At 41.7% G+C, this 21,169-nt stretch overlaps 1 protein-coding gene across 2 annotated transcripts in view; it reads right to left on the bottom strand.

The window, feature by feature from the left end:
• Positions 1-21,169, bottom strand: part of SNX30 (sorting nexin family member 30) — a 64,095-nt gene that overhangs the window by 23,475 nt on the left and 19,451 nt on the right. For both annotated transcript variants that reach the window (XM_074855718.1, XM_074855719.1), the window contains exons 2-7: positions 20,343-20,531; positions 13,829-13,939; positions 9,988-10,146; positions 6,989-7,184; positions 6,170-6,369; positions 761-847 (exon numbers count right to left, since the gene is read on the bottom strand). In XM_074855718.1, coding sequence (XP_074711819.1) covers positions 761-847; positions 6,170-6,369; positions 6,989-7,184; positions 9,988-10,146; positions 13,829-13,939; positions 20,343-20,531 — 942 coding nt within the window. The remainder of the gene's footprint in view (positions 1-760; positions 848-6,169; positions 6,370-6,988; positions 7,185-9,987; positions 10,147-13,828; positions 13,940-20,342; positions 20,532-21,169) is intronic.

Raw genomic sequence — 21,169 nt, 5'->3', positions numbered from 1 at the left:
ATTAAGGACATTACGTGAACCTCCTGTAAGATTCTTGTACAGTAGTCCTAATACTGGAAAGTCATCCATTAGTTATTAACACAAAGATGAAGGGGAACCAGAAAATCCCAAGCAGAGAAAGGGAACAAGCCTGTTGTCATTGCTGGTTAAAGCTGCAGTGATTTTAAGATAGGGCTCTTGCGCATTGCTTCATACAGAAAGCAGGTGGCAGCATAAACACACCAGTACACAGCTTTGCTTCTGCATGAAGCCCAGCCAGAACCTGTCACCAAGTGATACCTGTGGTGTCTGTTCACCACCACACAGGAAAAGCTCCTTAGCAGAAGGAGCAAAATATGGAGTCTTCCACAGTCAAAACAGATGTTCTACAATACAGTTCAACAGTGACAGGGCTAGGGCCTTAACTCAGCTAGCTGACATACTGCTAAATCACTAGGGACTGTTCCATCACTGCTTCAGCCCGTGTCACTGAACACTCCAACCGATTGCTGGCTGTTGTTCAAGTGTTACACAGGTCAGAGCCATCCTGCTCTGAACAGTGGGAGATCAGTAGTACAGACATTGCTAAACTGATTATATACATTCACACCTAGGTCTTTATTTCACACCAGCTTGCCAACAACAAGCTTCTGTTCTGACAGAAATTGCTTAATACTGCAAAGAAGCTGCCAGACCCAGCAAAGCAATTTCTGTTTCTCCATTCTTCTGGGGAAGTAATGTAAGTGCGACATGGTTTTTTAGAGTAGTTTTAAGTGCTAACCTTTGGACGGTCTTCTTTTTTCAAGGCTACTGCTTCCAGTTTTGCTTCATACTCCGCTTGAACTTGGTCTCTCTTCTTCAATACATTCTATTGGCAAGAGAAGAGACAGCTGTGAGAAGCATTCTTTTGTTCCTTCCCTCCCCAGCCTGCAAGTGCAAAGTGATACAGCTTAAGTGCTAATTCAGTCCAAAGAGACAGTTGTACTTACTTTGTCCTATTTTACAGTATTTAGGGAGTAGCTTTTAAAAAAAAAACAGAGCACTTGCTTTACAGCAGCTGGCAGGATCAGATAAAATTCAACTTTTGGACAAGCTGGAGGCATGGAAGATAGAAGCTGTCATGTAACCCTGAATATAATCCTAAATAAGTTCAATTCAGCAGTTGACCTATTATTAGCATGAAAAGAATATAAACAAAGGCATCAAAGCTGTCAAGGACTAGTGCAAAGCTTTGGATAGCCTCAAGCAGCAGACAACAGCATGGACTAAAAGACAGGAAGGCCACCACAGAAGGCCACCACAGAAGGTATTACATCTCCCTTTTCACTTGAAAAGGCTCCTCAAAGTCCTTTATAGCAAGCTGTTACATTCTCATGTTAGAACAAAAGTAAGCTTTGCTTTTAGATCAGTTGGGGGGGGGGTTGGCTGTTGGTTTAATTAAAAAAATTAAAATTGTGAAAAGCACAATTTACATGAAAAGCACTGAACTACCCAAGTGAGTTTCACAAGCAGTAAACATTTTATTGACAAAGTGGTCTCAGGATAGAGAGCAAAAGATGCTACCTTATCTTGTACTACATCAACAAGCCAACATCTCCACTAAGGTTATACTACAATCTTACAATTTAAAAACAACCACAGAAATCAATCTTTTTAAGTATATACTACTAAAAAAAGCAGTTCTGTGTCTGCAAGAGTGAGCAACTTATTCAGTCTTCACAAGGAAACAACTAGTAATTTTTTATAACTCAGTTGATGCAAAGTTGTTATCAAAAATGCTCAGAGGGAAGTCAGCCAACACTCACTGCCAAGGCACCTGTAAATTTGAACTTCTCTTGCAGCTGACTTGGCCAGTTCATGCTCCGAGTCTTCCCTTCTGCCACCCAGAAGGCATTACCCATCAAGACAAAAGCAGGTAACTAGTCACTTTATAGTAAAGCAGGACTAGTCATGTGCACTGCTGCCTGTAGAAATACCTCTTTAAAAGAGTAGTTCTCAGAGCTCTAAGAGCCTGTCTAGCCAAGATCTGTTTCTTAATTGAAGATGTACAAACCCTGTATCTACTAATCATCATCTTCCCCCTCCTCCCTCTTAAGCCAAGGAAAGGTCACCAGTGCAGTTGCTCTAGAGATAGGAGATGTTGCAATCAATATTCTTACAAACCTCAGCCCATGATAAATGGGAATGGCACCCTGTCCACAAAGTTGCTATTGGTTTAGACAAAAAAAGGGGGAAAAAATTGAAAAATTCACCTTCAACAGCTTAACCCTCCCTTTTGACCTCAAAGGGATGCAAGCAAGCACGCCATTGGTTGTGTTTGCTTGAAAAACCACAACATTCCCGTTCCTTTTGGAATCTAAGCAACTACGTGGAATAGCCCTTAAGTGGTTAAGGTTACCAATGTAACAAAAGCCTGAGAGATTTTACAGGTATTTCTACTTCGCATTTCCTCTTGAACCCGAGTCAACTGAAATTTCTTCTCAGAAAAAACACTGCCTTGAGCAATTGCATTCAGCCTGCAGTTAGTGCAGTGAACTGGATCTGTACCAGGAGTAGCCAATGATTAACAGTTATCAGCAGACTAGATTCAAAGAGCAGGTGTCTTATTTCTCCTTAAGTGCCCAAGTCCATCCACTGTGGACAATTAGGAATATGCTTCTGAATTCAGCTTTAAGTATCCATTAATGGCTGACCTGTAAGTGATGAGAAAAACATTGCCTTCCCTTTCACTTGTCCCATATGTGAGAGGAAGTGCTTCCTCTGGCACCTCCAGGCAATCTCTTCTCAGTTGTAGATCAATGCATTAATGCTTCAGCAGCTCCTCTGAAAAGCTCTATGCCAAGTATCCCAGACTTACCACAGCCCATGCAATACTTCCACTAGTTAAGGCCTTACTTAGTAAAAAAAAGCTTAAAAACAAAAAATACAAAATTTTTAAGAGAAGTTGGAAGAAACCAACACCAAACAGACACACACACCAAATTTCAAGTATTTGGGGACAGAACTAAACCACTGGTCCCTGTACAAGCAAGACTTAACTTGCTTTCAGTGAGGTAGGTCCTCCATTCTATATTTAGTTGAAAGATTTCACCTTGGCCCACATCTCTGAAGGAGCTTCTGGAGTCTGCCACCAGCCTCCTTCCTCAAATTGCAATCCTATGGCATTTACACACGGCATAACTTCCTCCTATGACTAGACTTCACAAGAGGATCCTTATTTACTGCACACCTTTAGAGAGGCAGTTACCTATCCATGTGGTGCTTGCTTTAAACATGCATTAAAAGTAATGCCCAATCATACAGGTGGGGATCACATCATCTGATAAGCCCTTCTGGCAGTGTTAAGCATACAGAATTCATGTAACATTTTAGTATCAGTGCTGAATTATGTAGAGCCGAGTTCATCCTCTGCACTTGCCTCCCTGGGGAACACCAGCATACCTCAAAAAATGTGGTACCACACGTTTGCTGACAAGGGCCTCACCGTACCAGGATTCGAGACATCTGGCCATCTCAAACACAGCCTGTGTTTTAGGTCTCAACTAGACACTACCAGCACACATTTTAACTCAAGCCCACAATACCAGCCTCTCCCCAGTTCTGCAAATCTTTCAAATGAACCCAGAGATGGGGCTTTCCTGAAGTCAGCCAATATTTATTTCAACCAAACTACTGGACTTTGCCTCTGTATGTGCAGTTACCTCAGGCTGCCTCCCCTCAGGTATAACAGTGCTCCTGAAGACACTAAGGTGAATACTCATCTCAAACAATGAAGATACTCTGGCAGTTCTTACTGAGGGACATTCATCTAGTTGGAGATTGCTCTACAAATCAACTTCCCATACCTATACCTGGGGTACATCATGGAGAGAAAGCTATCAAGGTTGCACTGAACTCTTAGTACATACCAAGCACTTTTATCAAGGTCCCTGTCCAAAAGCTGTGCTCTGAAAGACCTAAACAGACTTTAATTTCACAAGCAAGGCCTCACAGCAGCTGATGAATAGGACTGCACTGCTAGTGAAGAAGATGGCTCTTTCAGCAGAAAGCCTCCTGCACTCAAAGAGTAGCCTTCTTTACAGTTGCTTAACTCAGTTTTGTGAAGTCTGGGAAGACAGTTCTGTAGCTGCTTACTGCAGAAATAGCAACAGACTGGTATTTTCTAGCATAAGAAAACTGCACTTCATATGACCTAAAGAGATTTCGGTTTGGTATTTGCGAGGGAAGGAAAATAGAAACAGTCTGCCTTGGCTAGCAATAGTTTTTAGTCTTGATTTTCAACAGAGTAAAGCTAATGGAGATGCTCAAACTGGACACTAAGCAGCATAATCTTTATCTGCTATTAACTGCTATTTTGCAAGTGTGGTTTCTGGATCCAACAAGTTCCAAAGCACAGTGAGTATGTTCAGTCCATTACCAGAGAATAAATGACAAGAAGAGTCACTCCTTTAGGGCACTAGAAAGTAGAGTCAGTAGTCTAAAAATTAAGCTAAAAACCAAGGGTTTTTTCAGCAGAAGAGGTACTTCAGGCAGTTAAATACCACTTACCACAAAGAGTGTGGTGTTAAAGACTCGAAGCTAGTCTACCCCTTGGCTTGGAGAATGCACTTAGTGTCTTTGCCATCATCTGACAAGAGTCCTTTTAGAATGGGGCTGTCTCCAAGCCAACAGGTAGTCTAGCTGCAAGTCTTTAATGCCTCTCTCCCTCTGGTAAGTGGTGTTTAACTACCTGAAGTACCTCTTCAGCTGAAGAAACCCTTGTTTTTTAGCTTTTTTACCCCACAATTGTGAAAAGCGCCTCTCACAACTCAGTTTGCCAGTTCAGATGCCATCTTGAGTAGGCCATGGCATTTGTAGGATCAAAAGCTAGATGTTCTGGGCTAAAAGCTTTAACCATTAGCCTCATGTTCTTTTTATTTGTTAGTACACACACCCTTCCTCCTACAGAATAAGGATAAATCTGAACACCCTGGGTCTTCAAGGCTTCAAGCTACAGCTCAGGGTGTTCTAGCAATAACTGGGTGTTAATAGTCCTGTAAAGATAATGTACCTCACTTATGCTGGGGTCAATACCATAACTATGAAAGCAAAGAGTATACACAGGGAATTAGCGCAAAGCCTTCTGCAAGAATACTTCAGCCAGGCAAGACAGGAGTCATACAACTAGCCATCTGAAGCTGGGAAAATAAATCTGAAAGTAAGCATTTTATTTCTCAGTGTGAGAAGTATAGGATGACTAAGATTAAGGTGGAAAAGGACGACCATGTTAAGACTGTAGGTTTACAACAGGCTATAAGATCTTTAAAGGAGTGCATATCATAGCCTCATAATGGTTGTTCCAAGCAGAAAGTCCACAGAAGGAATTTGTCTGTTAGTACCCTATAGAGGGACTGCTATAACATGCTGTACCATAAGCATGTGGTGAAAAGCTCCAACAGCCAACCTAGAGGCCTTGGTTTCAGTTTTCAGTGCAGTTAACTCAGTAATGCTTTTCCCCATGCAATGGGATTGACTACCAATGCTCCTTAATTCAAGAGAAGAAAAACTGCATTGAAGTAGCTTATACTGCTTATGCATAAGCAGTAAGATACCAAATTCTTAGAGAGATTAAAAGGCAGAGAACAACACCTTTATGCAGTTACTTGGTATGCAGACCTTAACAGAACTTTACAACAGACACATCCTGTCTGGGGTTATGGGGATGAGAGAGGAAGCAGTGTCTGTCATTTGGCCACATGGTTCTAAAAGGAGCCACCCATCCCTGCTACATACAAGTGACAGAAGTTGCTAATGCTACCTTTCCTTCAGGGCCAGACACTGACCCAGTAGTGAAGAGCTGAGCCACAACTGACTTTCTAACAATTCAAAGATTCTCAGCAGTCACAGATGTCTCCTATGGAGTACCACCTGCCACTCCGATGAAGGAGCAACTCTTCAGCACTGTGTGCACCTTACCATTATTGACCTTAGGTTGACCGAATAGCAGAGCAGATAGCTTGTGCTACCCATGCAGTACTCTGCTACTAAGCATACACAGTTTTGTTTTATGAAAACATGCTCTGACTTAATGTATTATTTATTTCCCCACTTTTCACACCACCAACGCTTCTCACTATTAGAAAAATAAAGTCACTAATACAGCATTCCGTGCAAACACCATAACAGTGTCTTCTGCCACAGGACTCTTTACCTTCATCGACTCTGAGTACAATATATATTCCCTAAGCACAGGCAAGAAGTCTTCCGTCATGTCTTCACTGAGTTCTTCAAGAGCTGTGCAGCAGTTCCCAATACAGGCAGATACCCCTTCCAGTGGCTCCGACAGTTCAACCTCCAGCCCCCCCCAGGTTGAATAAACAGGTCCATATTCTCGTAGTTCCACCAAGTATTCTGCAAGAGGCAGAAAGAAAAGTAGATTAAGACAGTAAGAGCGAGGCACAAGGATCTGCAAACAATCACACCAAGCAGAAGAAACTATGTACCAAGCTTGGCAAACATTAACTCCCCCAGGAGTCAAGTCTTGTGTTGCATTAGCATCTTAATAGACAGAGCTCTATGGCTGCACAGGTGACAGGTCCAAGTTGCCTTCTGCTTAAATGACCATTCCTACAAGCTTCCAATACAAAGACACCTGCATCTGTGCAGTAGCCAAAGTCATGTTTTTTAAAACATATGTAAAACTTGGCTCTGCTAAGATGGGTCTGTAAAGGTTATCATCATTTAGGAATTCCATCTGTACTCCTCCACACAGAATCTACGTGTTTTAGCCCCCTCCCCCCAAAAAAATAACTCTAGTAAGAGAGTAGATTGATATAACAAGATCGATTTCAAAAAACACTTGGAGAGTTGAGCTAAGGTAAGATACTATGGTAGGCTTTGGGCCTGTTTTAAATCTGCAAGAGGCATTAGATTATGCTCTGTGTGTGGCTCATTACAGGACAGAATCAACTGGAACAAGATGGGGAGCACTCAAGCTGAAGTATTATGAGAGGGCACCTTGTATCCTTACCCAACTGTTCCTTAATAATTCGTTGTGCTATTCTGTCAATGGTACCAAGTTTCAGAGAGAATGTGTCTAGATACTCCCCAATGGCTGCAAACTCCAGTGGCCGACTTCTTAATTTGTAGCCTCCTGTGACGTATTTGACAGATTCTCCCATCTTCGATAGCAATGCCATTCCTTGCTTTTTGTAGGCATTAAGATCCTATGAAGTTAAAAAAGTTCAGAAATATTTCACTTGCATGTTGGAGATTAATACAGTGAAGGATACTTTCCAGTCAAGATCAAATTTTGTGAAAGCAATAGATTACATGTGACATGTAGCCTTGGACAGAACCTCACTTCGTACAAGTTGTAGAGCTGAGCACAGTTTCAAGACTACCTCTATATGGAGACTGGCTATCCAGGAGAATGGTATGAAGTACAGTATAAATGAATAAGCAGTCCACTTTCGCATGTGGCCAGACTTTCCCATGTTCCTGTACTGTCACCAGGGAAGTAGTGATATTAACAGTTCTGTTTCCACCAATACTGTTCATGCCATTGATCCACACATACTTTTAAGTCACTGCCTATGATACCAGTATTATGCAAATGCACTAGCTGGCTCTGATGACCCAGTACAGAGCTACATATTGCATGTCTATTTGATCAGCAGCCTCCTCACACTAGTTGTGTGGTCGGATAGGAGGCAGGGGAAGACTGTACATGTACAGCACAGGGAGATTAGCACTGTTTCTCTGCAAGGCAGACTGCAACTCAGGTTGGGTCACATGTAGTCACGTTGCCTGCACCGAAGGCTTAAACTTCCTTGCCAATGCTTTACATATTCGCATAAATCAACATTCAGACAAGCCTATGTTAACAAGGTTGTTCACCTACAATCTTCAGGGGATTTTGACAGCACATCAGAAAAAAAAACGGGTTTAGTTAGCCAAAACTCCGTCCATTTTTCATTTTACTTCTTCCAGCAGAGGTCACTATTCAACATATCAAACTACATTACCTATGCAGCCTGAGGGAGACATGTTTTCAAACCAAGCAGGCCTACCCAGGTCAGGAATCAAGACATGGTATTATAGACTAAACTTTTAAGTGTTCTTTAAAAAATAAAACAGCCATCTTCAAAACATGTACTATGGCATTCTTTCCAAGTACTTATGTATAAGTCAAATGCAAGTCTGATTAAAAGAACCTGATATCTTAGCAGCTACTATAATTTTGAATTATGCATTGGTTCCTGTACCCTTGCCTTCTGCCTGTCCTAAGCTCTACCTTCAAGTAGGCATCAGAAGACAACCCTTTAACTCAAAATTATTCACTCTCTCAGGCATTCTGGTGTGTTACTGGTCCAAACTGGGAACTTGAAGAAAGGTTGGTTTCTCAACCAGAAGGTGGTCTTGTGACTTTCTGCAGTAACTAAATTCTGAAGCCCTCGCACACTGAACTGACACCTCGCTGCTGCAATACAGCAAGTTCCGGCACTAGAGACAGACAGAAAAACACTTGCCCTTTTTCCCTCAGCCTCCCTGGAAGTATTCTGAAGGCAAGCCCAGTCCAGGGCTTAGTGATAAAGTCACAGAATCATCTAGGTTGGAAAAGACCTTGAAGATCATCTAGTCCAACTGTTAACCTAGCACTGACAGTTCCCAACTACACCAGATCCCTCAGCGCTATGTCAGCCCAACTGTTAAACACCTCCAGGGATGGTGATTCCACCACTGTCCTGGGCAGCCCATTCCAATGCCTAACAACCCTCTCTGTAAAGAAATACTTCCTAATATCTAGTCTAAAGCTTTCCTGGCGCAACATGAGGCCATTCCCTCTTGTCCTATCGCTTATTACTTGGTTAAAGAGACTCATCCCCAGCTCTCTGCAACCTCCTTTCAGGAGTTGTAGAGGGCGATGAGGTCTCCCCTCAGCCTCCTCTTCTCCACACTAAACAACCCCAGTTCCCTCAGCCGCTCCTCATACACGTGCTCCAGACCCTGCACCAGTTTCGTTGCCCTTCTCTGGACACGCTCGAGTCATTCAATGTCCTTTTTGTAGTGAGGGGCCCAAAACTGAACACAGTAATCAAGGTGCGGCCTCACCAGTGCCGAGTACATTTTACAGGGGTGGGAGAAGATGACTAAGCAGCTAAGAAAGTTGCCTCGTGCTTTGACAGCTGAAAAGCAGAACAAAGCTATCTGACATTTAACTATCAAGGTACTAAACGAATTCTGCATTACTGGCTTGTTTCAGCAGTTAAGTTCACCATGGAGGAGAAATAAAAGGGAACTGGAGATTGAGTCTCACATTACCAGCAAGCAGAGCATGAGCCTGAAGCAAGCTCAAGTTGTCACATTTGAGTGAGCTAGCATAATGTGACATTGGAAAGATGTGCTTCTACAGCTCTCCTCACTTATCAGGTCAAACCCAAGCATGACTGTAGGTCCTCCTAGTCTTATTTAAAATGCAGTTCAAAAGACAAAGAAAATTGCACTGTTGCTGGATGAGTCACACAGAAGATAAGCATGACGTTGTTGACCAAGAACAAACAAGAATGAGGTCATCATGCTTAGTTTTGAGGGCAACAAGTACAAGCAGTACAGAAGGCACGAACGTGAGAAAAAAGAAATTTGAAAGCTTTTGTCAAGAGACATCTCTCCTCCCCCACCTCCCTCCTCCCCAAAAGAGGATTTTACAAAGTCCACAATTTTCTAAATTCTGAACCTCTCTTGCATCAGAGGAGCATGTTCTGGACACAGGGATACAAAACAAGCAGGTCTGCAGACGACCCCTCCCTTGAAGCAAAGGAAACCCATACACAACCCCAAAGCTGTCAGACGCAGGGGTCTGTCACACACAATATTCAGGGTCCTCAGCAACTCTCTGCTATTTTAGGGGAAGTTCCATCCTGCACATGTAGTTTTATTAGTGCCTTTAAACCTTCATTTCAAAAGAGACTGCAAAGGTCCCTATTGTGTTGTCCTGTCAATGACTGTGTTTGGAAGTTATTGGCTTACCTTGGCTGTGAGAAACACGTTGAAGTGTTCATTAAAAGAAAGCACTGGGTGGTCAGTTATTCTCTTCAAGAATTTGTCTAATGCCTTCCTCCTTGTCTCCACAAACTCTTCAGAAAAGCGATCGACCACACCCTTTACCACAAATTTCTCAGGAAGAGGCTGTCAGAGACAAGCAAAATGCAGAAGATTCAGAAGATCAAAAACTTGCTTCTGCTGTTTGGAAACATACAAAGAAATCAAACTCCAGTCTTAACAGGAGCTGAAGTGTTATGTTTGCTAACAGGAACCATACATCAGATGGCATGCAAGCCCTGCTTTGAATTACCCTTTAGCTGGTCTGGCCTAATGCTAGCAATTCTACAGAGGGGCTTCAGCTGAGAGCCACACCAGTGAAGCCCAGACAGTACTCACCGTAAGTACTTCTAGCACAGCATAGGGTGTTCCCTGCTACTGCTACTCATGTTCAAGCTCCAGCTCTAAAGGAGATGCCAGTGAAGGCGCACACTATTCACTACAGCAACGCATACACACCCCCATCCCAACATTGAAACAAGGCTGCTCAGTCCAAGGAAACTCAGAAAACGTAACAATTCTACTCACTCTTTTCACCCCCCTTCTGAACAATTTAGAGCTCCTGGACAGAACCCTTCTAGGGAGAGGTGATAGTCTTAGTGATAGCACCACACTGAGCAAAGACAGACGAGGCTTGACACAGCAAGTGGTCATGTAATCCAGGCTGCAACCTTCCTGAAGCATTTTCACACTCAGTCATCCATCATAGCTGACATTCCTGAGCACGTCTTTGTAAGTGGCAAAGGTCTGACAACATATCTACCATTTCATCTTACTCCTGTTTTGACTCCACCAGTTCATCTCCGCAGTTCAGCTTAACATGTAAGCCCAAGTCTGCCTCCAGACTTGCTAGTTCTGCAGTACCTCCTGTTACACTTAGACTCCAGACTTCAAAGTACCACTTCAAGATGGAAGATTAACTCTAAGTTTCAGCATGATTAGTTTCAGCTCTACCACTTGATCTGCTTTTGTTCTCTCTGGACAGCATGGACTCTAAGATTAATATTAGTTTTAAAATGGTGCTTTACATTTTTTTCTTGTGAAACAGTCCACCCAGACATAATCTGCTTACTCTTAGGCTAGCAATAACAGGCATTTTCATCAAATCAGAAATCAGGATTCTCCTCTGCAAAGAGTCTTTGTCACCTGAAACCTGTGACAAAAGTAATTCAAAGAAAGAAATTGTCCATGCACATACCTTTCCCACCATACCCTAGCTGATGTGGGATGTACATGAAGATTGCACCTTCTAAAAAAAGCCAGCATGACTTAGCTGCAACACAGCTAGATTTTGAGCACTATGTTTAGTTCTTATAATCTAAGACTTATCTTATTATGCTTAGCATTCAGATCAGTCATTCTAGTTAAACCACAGTAAGATACACTCTAATTAGACTTCTTCAGAAGAATAATGCTTAATGCAGTAGTCTTCAGGGAGGAAGAAACTCTCTTCCCTTGCTTTGTAAGCTTTAGCCGGGACTCAATACTTGAGGCAGTGACTTCCTAAGCACCATATGCAGGAGGAAAAGGACAAGCTGGAAGACTAGTTTAAAGAACCCTAGATCAACCAGACACATGCAAACTGGCACTGAATAATCACTAAAGTTTGAGCATTTGAGACCTGCAGAAGGATGCACCTCTATTACAGAGACTTCTGCCATTTAACCTGGTTTTAGCTATAGCTGTAGTTATAGTTCTTTACATTTTAGGCCTTTGGAGGTCCATCCTGAGTAGTCAGTACACACAGCCAGCAACTTATATCCTGCTTTAACTGTGTGTTACTTAACTACCTTATAGCCTTCCAGATTAATAGTCTACTTTTCCCTGCTGTGACATGTGAGCAGAGTTCACTGCAGTCAGAAGTGGCTTCAAGTATCCAAACATCACAATCCAAAGACAAGATCCTTAGCCATGTTAGACTTATCTTTCTAGTCTAGAGACAGATCTAAGAGCATTTTTATTGTTGTTTGAAAGAACATATTAAAATAAGTTTCAGATCATTTAAAAAGTAAAAATCAGTAACCAACGAAAAGGAACCCATATTCAGTTTAGTTCGGGCTCCTAAGTGTAGGCTATCATGACTCACTGCACTGAGAAGACAAATCATTTGTTGAAGGAAGATTTTAGGCAGAGTCATTATACTGAGATTAATAAGACAACCCCCTTCTGGTATTTTGTTAGACAGAAGGCCTCCAGGGACTGCAGTATCTCCAGTTACAGATACAGACACTCTTAGACTGGTTTGAAACATCCTTTCAGAATACACTTGAGTCACAGTGCACCTGAAACTGCCTTTAGCTTCTATTGTCCACCTACTTCTAGGCAATAAAAGCATAAATCTTTCAGTAATCTCCCATCACACCACTGCATGGAGGAGTTTAATACGAAATTCCGTAACTGCTAAGTTGTGCATAGATAGCTAGAAGAGGGCAGCACATCCATATGCTTTCACTTTTTCTAGAAGAGAGGCACTTAAGAGATTACTTTGCTCTGCAGCCGGTTTCATGTCCGGTATTGGAGCCACTTGTGCCAAATTTGCTGTTCTGTGTACAACAAATTCCAGGTCACAGCAAAGCAGTTTGATTCCCTGGCTGTGATTCACCTTCTGTGACTAGACTATTATTTATTGCCTTGCTGCCTTCAGGCAGGACTAGCAGCCTGTTAGTACACTCAAGAATCTGCAGAAACTTAACCTCAACAGCTCCAGATGTTCAGAGAACAGGGAGGGAGAAAAGAGGGTCTGGGCAGACAACACATTAATCTCATGTCTCCACCTTACCCCAGCAAGCTCACACTCTCTTCTATTCTCTCTACCCCTGAGTAACCACTATCTGGCAGCAAATATGTTATCACATGATTTTGTGAAGTATTTCTTATCTTTGAGAGACTAAGCTATTATTCCACTGAGAGGCAAGTCCCAGAGTAATTAAGGACTTAAATAGCTCTCTACCCTGGAATAGTCTAACTAAATACTTCTCACTTAGCCTAGTCCTTGCTGAGGGAGGGAGAGCAGAGAAACTTCGTCACCCTATCCCACATATGCAAGCTAAGGTATGCTAGCAGTGTTGCTATTTCCCAACAATTCATCTCCTACATGCCTTTTTGAATTTCTTTGTTCAAAAGAGCTGATGGTGGTCTCATAAGCTTCCTACCTGTTCACATCTTCCACAGCATGAAAAACCAACCTCTTCATATCACATAAGGTGATCAGACTGCCAGCTTAAGTGATAAGATGGGGTGCAGTAGTTTAGCTAAACTCATTAGCTAAACTTCTGCCTGCTGAAGGCATGTAATAGCTGCCAAGCCAGAGGCTAAGATTCATAAGTCTGCGATATTAAACGTTAGGTTTTTTAATACTCTTTTAAAACCAGCTCAAAAGGCCATCTTGAAAACTGACTGAGACTAGGACTTGAAGTACCTGTGTGGCCTTTTTATAAGTCTCAGATACTTGGAAATCTAGATGTAATAATTGAACAAACAGATGAAGCATATTCCATTTATGCCACAACAGATGTAGTTAGCACAGACACCGCCCTACAGGAGGCTGTCAAAGCTCACCTCTCAGGTATGCTGCCTAAGAAAAGTCTAAGCTTCATAATCAGTCAAGAATGGGAAGCTCTTCCCACTCCACTAGAAAAGAATGAAGTGCCATATTTAAATCTAGATACTCAAGAGAATGAAATACTGTATTTAAACCTAATGAGACATATCACCCTTGGAAGACAGATACAGAACTGTCCTTAGTAGCAGATCTTTGCTTACTACCTACGGGAATGAGATGTGTTGGCTGAGACTCTTCCAGCTTGTTTCTCAACCAGTCGAAGTCCTGGTATCGCCGTCTGACAGAATACTCCGGCAAATCAAACTCTGCTCGTGTGGTCTGGAAAAAAGAACAGGATACACTTAGTGTGCACCAAAACCTTTCACTTCAGAGCTTATCAACAAATGCAGTACAGCTATCACTGGCAACGGTGAGGCCAGACAAGCCTTGCACAGGGACTCTATCCCCAAAATTGTGTTTGCAGCCAACATGAGAGAAAGGTCCTCTGGCCTTTCAAGCAGTAAGAAAGCCAACAACTAGAAAAATTATTACTTGGAACTGATGAGTTCTTAAGACCTATTCGTACTTCATTATATGTTCTGTTCAGATAAACTCTATGGGAGGAAGATGTAGAGAAGGGAGTACTGTGCATCATGTTAATCTCTTGGCAGTTGAAAGCCTGCAGGGAAGACTGTATGAATTCTTATTCCAAGGTCAAGACTGCTTTTAACTCTTGATGGCTAAATTAAAGCTATTTAATGATTTGTTTGTTCAATGATGTGCATTAACTATGTGTTAAAAAAGTGTTTCACCACTGCACCATATTCCAGAAGTGACAGGCTTATTATACTCTTTCAGACCTAAAAGGTTAGAACATAAGCCATTGCTAGGTTTGCCAAATTACTGTTTTTGTTGATTTCTGAGGAAGAAACAAGTTTGTTTATACTAAGTTTCTAAAAATAAAAAAAATAATGGGCCAGACTTTTTCAGAGATTTATTGAAGACTACAGCACAGTAGTGCCTTATTAGAGATAAACATTAAGTTCATAGAATGGTTTGGGTTGGGAGGGACCTTAAAAATTATCTAGTTCCAACCTCCCTGCCCTGGGCAGGGACACTTTCCACTAGACCAGGTTGCTAAAAGCTCCATCCAACCTGGCCTTGAACATTTCTAGTGTTTAAAGTTAAAGATTTAAAGTTTTCATTCTTTAGGTCAAGGAGTTAAACTTGCCATTACAAGTTTGGGACAGAAGGTAAGTACGCAGAGAAACTGCTGGCAAATGTTTTATCCAATCCTCAAACAGTTCATGGCCTGGAAAGCCAACTGCATGGGGCTGCTTGCACAACACCTACTGCAAGTGCCTAAAAGCACTAATGAAACTAGGATTCTCTACTAAAGAGCTTGGTATTGCAATAGTCATGATTGGAAGGTAGACATCCTACTGAGAAGCACAATTCAGAGAAGCCTAGAGAGCTATATTTAGTTATTTGCAGCATCAAGACCATCATACAATGAAGGTGATGCTGCAGTGCCAGCACACTACATGTCTACAGCTAGACATCAAAACCCACTGCATTCTGGGGAACACACCAGTTCTCCTAGCTTTGAACTGGTACTGAGTCCAGCACTAGGTTGCTTTGCTACTCCTAGCCACTACAACTGCCTGCTAAATTCCAGCAGAGATTTTGTATTTAACTTACAGACTGAAAGCAACCGCCACATATTTGGAAAGAGCCAAGTAGCAGCATTTAGATGCAATCCACCTCTCCACTTGGTCTCTGAATGGCTCCAACTCTTCAGTTACTGCATGTTACTCCCACTAATCCCCACTGGGGATCCTGTACAAATTCTATGCCAGAAAACTCTTTCTAGGGGGAAGTTAGCAGCCTTAACAGACTACCAGCAGAACAGTAGCTCTAGTACACTATAAACAGCATGCTAATGTGATATTACCTATAAAATGGTTTGGTTTCTAGAAAATGAAGGCATAAAGAGACAGAAAAGAAGAAATCAAGCTCATGTCTTCCCTCCTCTGACCTGCTAGCTATGGTAAGAGATATCCATGTTAGTCCATGGACTAACATAATGAATGCTTACCAATGGAGCAGCCATGTTTGTAGATGAGGGACTACCAAGACCTAGATATCCACTGTGGATTTGTGGTTCACTCAGATACACTTCAGAGTAACACCAGCTTATTTAACATGTTAGAGTGCCACACTATAAATGAAACTTCTGAGACTTCACATGAATTATTTTCACTTGTTTTGAGTAAGAGACTGAACAGCATTACACTAGAACAAGATGATTCACACACATGTAGCCAGCCCCCATCAGCCAGTGGTGCTGACTGCTTTGTTCTTTTAACAGGGCAGTTATAACTCAGCCTTGCAGGAGAAGACCTGAAATCAAGAAAAAAAAAAGAAAAAAGTAATGATTTAGTATTGGGAAGAGCTTTTGTGAACCAGCTGTCACTGGACAAAGGCCTCTTAAGAGATCAGACAGTGAGTGAATGTGAGTTATCAGGATGTATACACACTATACTGTCTTATCCTGCAGCATGAGGATGAAGGTAAAGTCTCCCATCTGTTAGTGCTGAGAACCTTATTGACCAGTATTCTGCTAACAGTTAAGGAAAACTGTATAGGTACTATTCAGTCTAGAAGTAGGAAAGCAGCGTAAGTCCCAGTGTACAAACTTAACAGTAGTTATTGTTTGTCTCTAGCAAACTGCTTTTGCTGCCTTTACATCACAAGCAGATTTGCAAAGTTTTCCATATATCAGGTTTTGTTCCTCAGAGGGAGGCAGATGAAAATACATCATAGTCATCAGCATTTCAGTGTTTGCTGTACAGGCTGTCAAATCTAGACAGCAAATAAGCTTTTCAAAGACTATTTGGACAGAGCATAAGGGCTCTTCAAGGCTTTAATGACACTTCACTAATGCTGAAAGAATCTGGATCTCAGATCAAACTGTTCATTAGCTTAGCACAAGTTATTTTTTCCAGACTGCACACAAAAGGGAGGAGGGTCTCGCCGCTGTCCAGGGATGGCAAGTGAAACGTCTATGTTTTTGACACAGCTGAATTCCTCCTGCTTTCTTAATAGGATCCATAAATCTCATCTTGCAAGTACACATGTCTCTCCCAAAGGAAGCTGAGAAACTTATGAGGCAGATATCAACCTCCCAAAAATAATGGGCAAGACATTTTCAGGGATTTACTGAAGACTCCAGCACAGTTCCACTTAAGTCAGCACTGCAGTATTCTGGGCTCAGTTTTACTTGCTGGAAAGCAGGCAGGGTTACAGACACTTTCACCTCTGTTGTTGGAATAGTTTTGACTTGAGGTAATATTAAGGCAATCACCAAGTCTTGGTCTTGTGTAAGATTCTTGTCTTTCTTGAAAGGAGTTAGCAGCCAAACCTAAAGCTAGCCTGCGATGACTATGTGAAGTATTTTTATACCCCAGTTCCAGTCCCTTACTTGGTATGCCTGATTATGGATTCCCCTCCATGTTACTATTTAAGTCTGGGCAAAATCTTCAACTAGAAAGAGGAGAATGGCAGAGAGGAGAGGGGAGCAAGGTTGGTGTTCTTAACAATTGATTCATTTGCCTGAAATAGCTTAGCCTGTTTGAAAAAGAGCTCATAGCACTTACACCTGCTCCTCTCTAGAGATCAAGCTGTTTCATGTGCTCAGGTAATCTACCCAATGCATGCACTGTAAGCAGGAGGAGAACAGAAAAAAACCCATGACCACTACTTCAGTATTGACTGGTTTGAAAGCCTCTCCCTTCAAGCCTGCAGAGCATCTGCACAACTGAGGAATAGCACACAGCTGTTCAGATCTCCATGGGAAAAGGCACAGAAGACAGCCTTGCTGTCCTAGAAAGTAGAACAAAAATGAAATTAGAAGTACACTTACTTATGTTTCCCTTGGGAGAAATGACTACATAAGTGTAAGTTTTATTTCCCCCGCCTCCTCAGAAAGACCTGCTTGATAAAATCCCTCTAGAGTGCACCTCAGTCCATCTGAAGAGCAGAGAGGCGTATCATCAAGAACACCCAAGACACTTCAATCATGGTAGCAAAACCAATTAAATTCCAACACAAGTTTCAACCACCTTTTTGATTTCACCAGTCTCCTGTATAAGAAAACTGTTGTTAGCAAGAAGAAAATAGGGAATGAAAGAGTCAAGAGAACCAGGTCTGAATCACTGTCTTCATTATTTTGGGGATTCCCATTACATTCTTTAAATTCACTCCCCCAGAAGACAGGCTGGGGAATGGTACCTGGCTCTTACTAGGAAGCCGTAAAAGCAGGGACCAGGAAGCTTTCTTCTCAGCTTCTCTGCAAGCCATTGTTTCGGTCCAAATGTTTTGGACCTTTCCTCAGCCACCTACTGACAAAGGTATCAGATGAGAAATCTGGGGCATACTGCAAGACTTCTCTGTTCTGCTGTTAGAATAAAGGACCTTTCTAAAGAAAAAAACAACACAAACCCAAGACTGTGGTCAGGTTACACGCTTCCCTGCACTGGTGTCCAGTCACAGCTACAAGCACATTTTACAACGCCAGCAATTACATTCCCCTCTTCCACCTACTGATGCTGCTTTTCACTGCAAGGAAGTCTTCAGCATAACTCATTCTAGGACCAACGTTTATTCAAACCTTTGAGGTTCCAGTAGCATTCTTAAGTGGAGAAAGAAAAAAAAGCAGCCATCCCTGCCTCCTCATCCAGAGTCACCAGAGAGCCTTTCAGCCCTTCACAGGTCTCCAACCCCTCTCATGCAATGCTACAAGGCAGGTGGTGAGAACGTATGGCCTTACACTGCTAACAAGAGCAAGGTATGCTATAGAACTTTGACCTACAATCTGGAGATGCAAGCATCACTCATTCTCATCACTGTCTAGGGATTATTCCTGTGCGGCTTTTTTGCCATGTTTAATTACTGCTTTCAGATCCAATGGCCAATTGGGCAATTAGTTTGGCATCAAAGAGGACTTGTTCATATGACAAGAATGAGTCAGACCATTAATACTGTTAGTCTTCCAAAAAGTCTTTTTTTAAACAATGGTAGATAGTGCTAGAGGTGCTGACCCTAAAGGTTAGCCAAAAGTTTACAAGAATAATAAACCTGAAGAGGTGAGGCTTTCATAGTGATTGGTAAGAATAAATTATGCACTGTTTCACAATAGTATTGTAATGCTATAATACAGCAGATTTATGTGCTACAGCGAGATCCTAAATAAAACAAGTATTAACAGACAGGTAGGTAGATATGCAAAATCAGAAGTACAGGATAAGGTTTTTTTAAATTACAAGACAACACTGTTGGATAACTCATCTGATCTAAATACAGTAAATACCTCACCCACGCTCCGGAGTTCAGCTTTAAGAAGGAAGGGAACCCTCATATGAACTCACAGGTTTCTAAGCAAAGGAACATTATTTGGGTGCCACTGCGTAGAGATATTTTATCTTGACAGAATAAATGGGTCTTAACTTAAGGAGAAACAACTTTACCTAATTTTAATCATTTGCCTGTGGAAAGTTGCATCTTATTTTGCCCTTCCTATTGCTTCTGATCATATAACAGCTGAAGGCTAAGTTTGCCCAAGTAGAAAAGCTTTCTACAATACCTGTTAGCGTTTTCTAGTAGTTAAGATACAGCATTTCTTGCAACATTAAGACACTTAGAGCAACAAAGAACGACAGGCCTACATTAAGTGTGCAGTAAGAGGTAGCTACTATTTTAGAGAAACCACATTTTCTCTTGTGCAGTCTGAGAGCAGAACTTTGGAGTAGACATTTTGAAAAAAGTGGCCTGTAAAGGCTTCCTCATCTCAAAGGAAAATATTCTCTCCAGTATAAGTGTCATCTAAGTAGGCCAGAGGAACATTAATCTTTTTGGACAAGAGGATCAAGTATATTCCTAGTGATGTTAGTGAACACTTTCTGCTTTAGGTAACTACAAGTGCCCAAAACAGATGTCAACATCACCTAGGAGCTGATGCTAATGGGAATGAGCTACTTAACAGAAATCAACATTCCAGTTGTGAGTGCAGTGGACTTTTCAGATCACTTCTTCTATTAGCATAATTAGATTGCATTAATGATTGAACTACAACACATGCTGAAAAAATCTCTAGCATATTTCTTTTGGTAGGCAGTAGCATTCTTAGGCTACTTAGTTTTAGCAGCAGGTATACAGTTTTCTGTACCAACAACTGCATGGAATCTAGTTTACAGTCGAGGCTCAAGATTATGATTTAGGTAAATGGCTGATAGAGGAAATATGGTAAACACTTAAAGGAACAAGCTCAAAGCACTTCAGAAAATGATAGACAAAATGTGAGATGATTAACAGTGAATCATAAGGCACATTCCCCTTCAGGGAAGGTAACTCAAACCAGATGGGTGTCAGATTACTTTATATGAACTAACTTTCAAGTTAATGAAAGAAACTGGCCTTGCAAGTTTACAAGCAGTTCTATTTAAGAGTCAGAGACAAAAAACTAAGCTGACACATTAAAAGTTTTGCATAGTTTCATATACTGAAGTAGTAACAGTTATGCTAAAAGAAGTCACACCTTCAGCACATTCACAAAGTACTGAAAGACACTAAGTTCTTGTCCTTACGATAAGGAAATACAATGCAAGGCATAGATGTCTAGAACATGCCCTCCTAAAAGAACTCCCCAAAGAAAAAAGTACTACTAAAGAACATTGCTTTGTACCTTTGTTGTAACCCTGTATGTGATATATGTCTCCATTGTGCACACGTGTTTTTTGGGATCATCAACAGTAACAAAGAGGTCTCTGGTTTCCCCATCCAAGTCATCATCCAGCTGCAGTCTATTGAGGAGGGATGAGGAGGAGGCTGGGCTAGAAGTGTCCACAGGTGTTCCATTGGGTAGACTGAGATCCTGTATTGGAAAGGAAAAAACAGTAAGTCTTTAATAAGTGAACAGATTCACTGTGAAGCACAGTATTCTCAGAGACACCACTGACAAGCTTCACTGGCATATTACAAGGGCTATTTATTTCAGCAATTCCAAGGATCACCCTTTTACAGGACACCTGAGCAATCCCCTAAGGTCTGGGCTCTGAGCATTAGGTTGTTCTACTGTTTCACAAGTTGAAGAGAAAGCACATTACCACCATACCTCCCCCTCAGTATGGCACAATCTGGTTTCTGTTCATGAGTAGAAGTACTGCTGAACCAACAGTTCCTGGTGAGACTGAACCAACTTAAGACTCTGAAAACAAAACAGCCAGGCAAATTAGGAGGCCTACTTATAAGGCAGGCTTCAGGCAAAGTGGCACCAGTTCAGTTGACTGGAATGAAGTCAGACTTCACCTCTGGAGACTCCTATAGTAGAGGAAGAAGGGAAAACTTGTATTAGAGGCTTCCCATCCAGTCCATTAACTTCCAAACACGTTGCCAGCAGTCAGAGACTGAACTGCCATCACTGCACTACAGGACAGTCACAGATGACACATTCCAGCATCAGCATCTATGAATATCTCTCTTCTGGAGTTCTAAGGCTAATGAAAACACTGT

The sequence above is a fragment of the Strix uralensis genome, chromosome Z (genome assembly GCF_047716275.1).
Source record: "Strix uralensis isolate ZFMK-TIS-50842 chromosome Z, bStrUra1, whole genome shotgun sequence".
Classification (NCBI taxonomy): domain Eukaryota; kingdom Metazoa; phylum Chordata; class Aves; order Strigiformes; family Strigidae; genus Strix; species Strix uralensis.
This window is presented reverse-complemented; position numbering and strand designations above follow the sequence as displayed.